At 36.8% G+C, this 3,140-nt stretch overlaps 1 protein-coding gene across 1 annotated transcript in view; it reads left to right on the top strand.

The window, feature by feature from the left end:
• Nucleotides 1–2,215, top strand: part of LOC107665224 (uncharacterized) — a 2,912-nt gene extending 697 nt beyond the window's left edge. Inside the window, exons 2-5 of the mRNA XM_016456006.1 lie at nt 723–1,073; nt 1,592–1,678; nt 1,760–1,846; nt 2,178–2,215. Coding sequence (XP_016311492.1) covers nt 723–1,073; nt 1,592–1,678; nt 1,760–1,846; nt 2,178–2,215 — 563 coding nt within the window. The remainder of the gene's footprint in view (nt 1–722; nt 1,074–1,591; nt 1,679–1,759; nt 1,847–2,177) is intronic.
• The last annotated feature ends 925 nt before the right edge of the window (nt 2,216–3,140 follow it).

Here is a 3,140-nt window from a genome sequence, read left to right on the forward strand (position 1 = left end):
TATTCTCAAAAGGCTGACTATCCATATTTTTATTTAACTGTTTTCAGTCTGGTCTGGGTTTTTTTTGTTTGTTTTTTTTGCTGGTTTTCCAGAATGATCTACTCTGTCGAAGTCAGTGTTAAACAAAAATCTGTTTGCAAATAAAATCTGATCACTAAAGACCCACTTTCATGTTTTCACCCTCTCAACCTATTTTGGATTTCACACCAAACTGAATATTGTATTTTGCGTGAATGGATTTTTTTTCCCTTTCTCTGTCATATGAACTATAATGTTTTTCTTCTCATATATGAATCTATGCCCACATATCTCAAAGTGTCAAGGCGAAAATGTGTTTTCCCTACCAGGCACTGATAAGAGAGGAAAACTATTTTGCAAGAGGATATAGACAACACAAATTGCCTACAAGCCTTTTGTCTATTCAGGTTCCATTCTTACATAACTAGGAAATTACTGACTTGTGTGTATCTAGCTCTATATGGTCTATTGTGAAAGGGACTCTTTTTTAAACTGAAACGTTTACTGTTGTACTTTCTACATAGAAAAAAGAAGCTGAAAAATATCTGATTTAATTCTGTTTAGAGTATATCATTGCCCTTTGAATAGGTACCATTCAGACGCCTAACATTTTAAGTAGCTAGACTATATCGTTAAACCCAAAAATAAAAATGTGCATAACGAACAAAGCAGGACTTATGACTTTTTCTTTGTTCCTCCTAAAGCGTTCATGCTGCCCACCTTCCAAGCTACGCCGTCTGTTCTCTACGCCAAAATCAATGGCTCGGAAAGTCTGTCCTGTGAATGTCCAGATCACTCCTGCCAGGAGGTTTTTTGGTACCGATACCTTGAGAGGACAAAGACTCTTCAGTTCCTAGTGTATGTCAACAGCGCTGGCAGAGAGAAACATGGAGAACGCCTGAACGGCACTCGCTTCAAGGGCTCCGTGTCCTCTGGACAGAGGGTGGTCTACACCCTGCGTATAACAGGACTACAGGAGGATGAAACCGGCCTCTATTCCTGCATGTTTAAAACTAAGAATATTATGCCTGTTGGATATTACATAATGCCTGGAGGTATAGCAGCGCTCTCCTTCTACCGTTTTTTTTTCTTGAGTTTCTTTCTTTAATGGTGTTAGCGTTGGTTAGTGAATGAAGATTTTAGGATGAAGAAAGTCAAGAAGACCAAAGTAATGAAACTGAGACACCTAATGTTGGTTTACAGAGTCATATTAGTAAAATCACACTTGCATTGAGCTTTCCATCCCTAAAGTGAGAGGATCTTTACCTGGTGTGAAGCAGGAGATGTTTTTCATGGTGCCCCAGAACATCTCAAGATCTTGAAATAAATGACTAATCAGTGGAGAGATTGAAAAAGATTCCGAGATGTTTGGCCTGACAATCCCAGAGTTCTGTTAGTTTTAGCAGTCTTGACCTGTCTGGGATCTTCTAGTCTGGAAAGTTCATATTAATTGACTTGGTTGTCAAGTTGCTGGACGCAGTGGGTGCAAATTTCATATCACCATAAAATGTATATAAGTAAATCTATATGTATTTATGTGCTGTCTTGATGTTCTCTTTTCTTTGTTCTCCAGTGAATCCTCCAACAGTTCAGCCGCCAACTGTTAAGACCAAGAAACCCGTGAAGATCTGTAATTGCAAACGCTCCAATTCTCCTAAAGGTGCGGATTGAGCTGTGCTGTTAGATGTAGCTGATTTTGTGCTGTTTTGTTTTTTATTGGTTTCTTTGTGTTGAGTTGCAGGCTGTGAAAAATTAGTGCTTTGGCCGGGCATTGGTGCTCTTCTGCTTTTGGCCATTACACTTGTGGGCACACTTTACTACTTCAGTCGTGAGTACACACAATCACACATACACACAGAGCTCGCTCATGTCTTTGTAACACACTGGTACATCACAGTGGTCAATGAAAAAGCTTCACAACTTCAGTTTGGCCATGTGACATGTTTACTCTCGCATACATTGTTTCAGATGTTCAGAAGTGCATTTTCAGAGTTTCAGAAGTGCTACCCTAACAGTGCTAATAGTTCTGTAACCGTATAAACTGTTCACCGTATAATAAAAGTGGAATTAATTTAAATAGGAATTCTGTATAAAATTTCATATGCATGTCAAGTCTGCCTCATAAATGTTTTCTTTTTTTATATATATTGGGACAACAGGTCTACCTAAGAAGTGCAGACATCGATTTACCAAGTAAGTCAAGAAATATTTCAATCTGTTGCTGCATAATGAGATTTTCAGTGGGGTTTTTTTATCAAATAATTTAATTAATGTTATTTCTATGAGTAAAATGTCTTTAAACTGATCTGTGGCCCTTTTTTGGCCATGGAAATGAGGAAATAAACAGAAAGGTTATGGCTGTGGGTAGGGATGTAACGATTAACTGCAAGCCGGTTGAAAATCGATTCAAATATGTGACGATTCAAATCGGTTGAGATGCTAAACAAATCGCGATTCATTTAGGTGTAGGAGTTTATATGAATGTATGTCTGAGGGGAACTTACTGTCTTTAGAAAAGTTTAGATGGTATTTTTTCTTTTCATCGTGCCTCTGTATAACGCATATTAAAGTTCGTAAGTGCAGCGCTGCTTTGTTTACAGCGGAAACCAGGAAACGGTTTAGGCGCCACCTGCTGGCAGAGAGTGAATCTGCATCTCATTCAGCTTTGCTGTTTCATGCAGATATTTTTATTTATAGTTTCACAAAACTGAAGTCAAACCATTCTGTTTTTGCTTCAAATTTCGAAACTATACAATCTAATTTAGTTTAAAAACTGCTCATGTTGCATGTATGCAGCATCTTTGTTTGGATCATGATTAAAATGCAGTGGTTGCCTCTAATTTTAAAAGGAAAGAGCACAGACAAAGCCTTATTTTGTTTATATGAAGATATTTATTTTATTTGTGTTACTTATTTATTTGATTTGGGGCTTGTTTTAAAAGTTCAATTTAGTTTTGTTATTTACATTTACATTATATTTAAATTTTGTAATTTAGCAGACGCTTTTATCCAAAGCGATTTACAAATGAGGACAATAGAAGCAATCAAAACCAACAAAAGAGCAGTAATATGCAAGTGCTATATTAGTATATTATTATAGTGTTATATTTCAATTTCACAAA

This window comes from Sinocyclocheilus anshuiensis, unplaced genomic scaffold (genome assembly GCF_001515605.1).
Source record: "Sinocyclocheilus anshuiensis isolate Anshui unplaced genomic scaffold, SAMN03320099.WGS_v1.1 scaffold587, whole genome shotgun sequence".
Lineage (NCBI taxonomy): Eukaryota > Metazoa > Chordata > Actinopteri > Cypriniformes > Cyprinidae > Sinocyclocheilus > Sinocyclocheilus anshuiensis.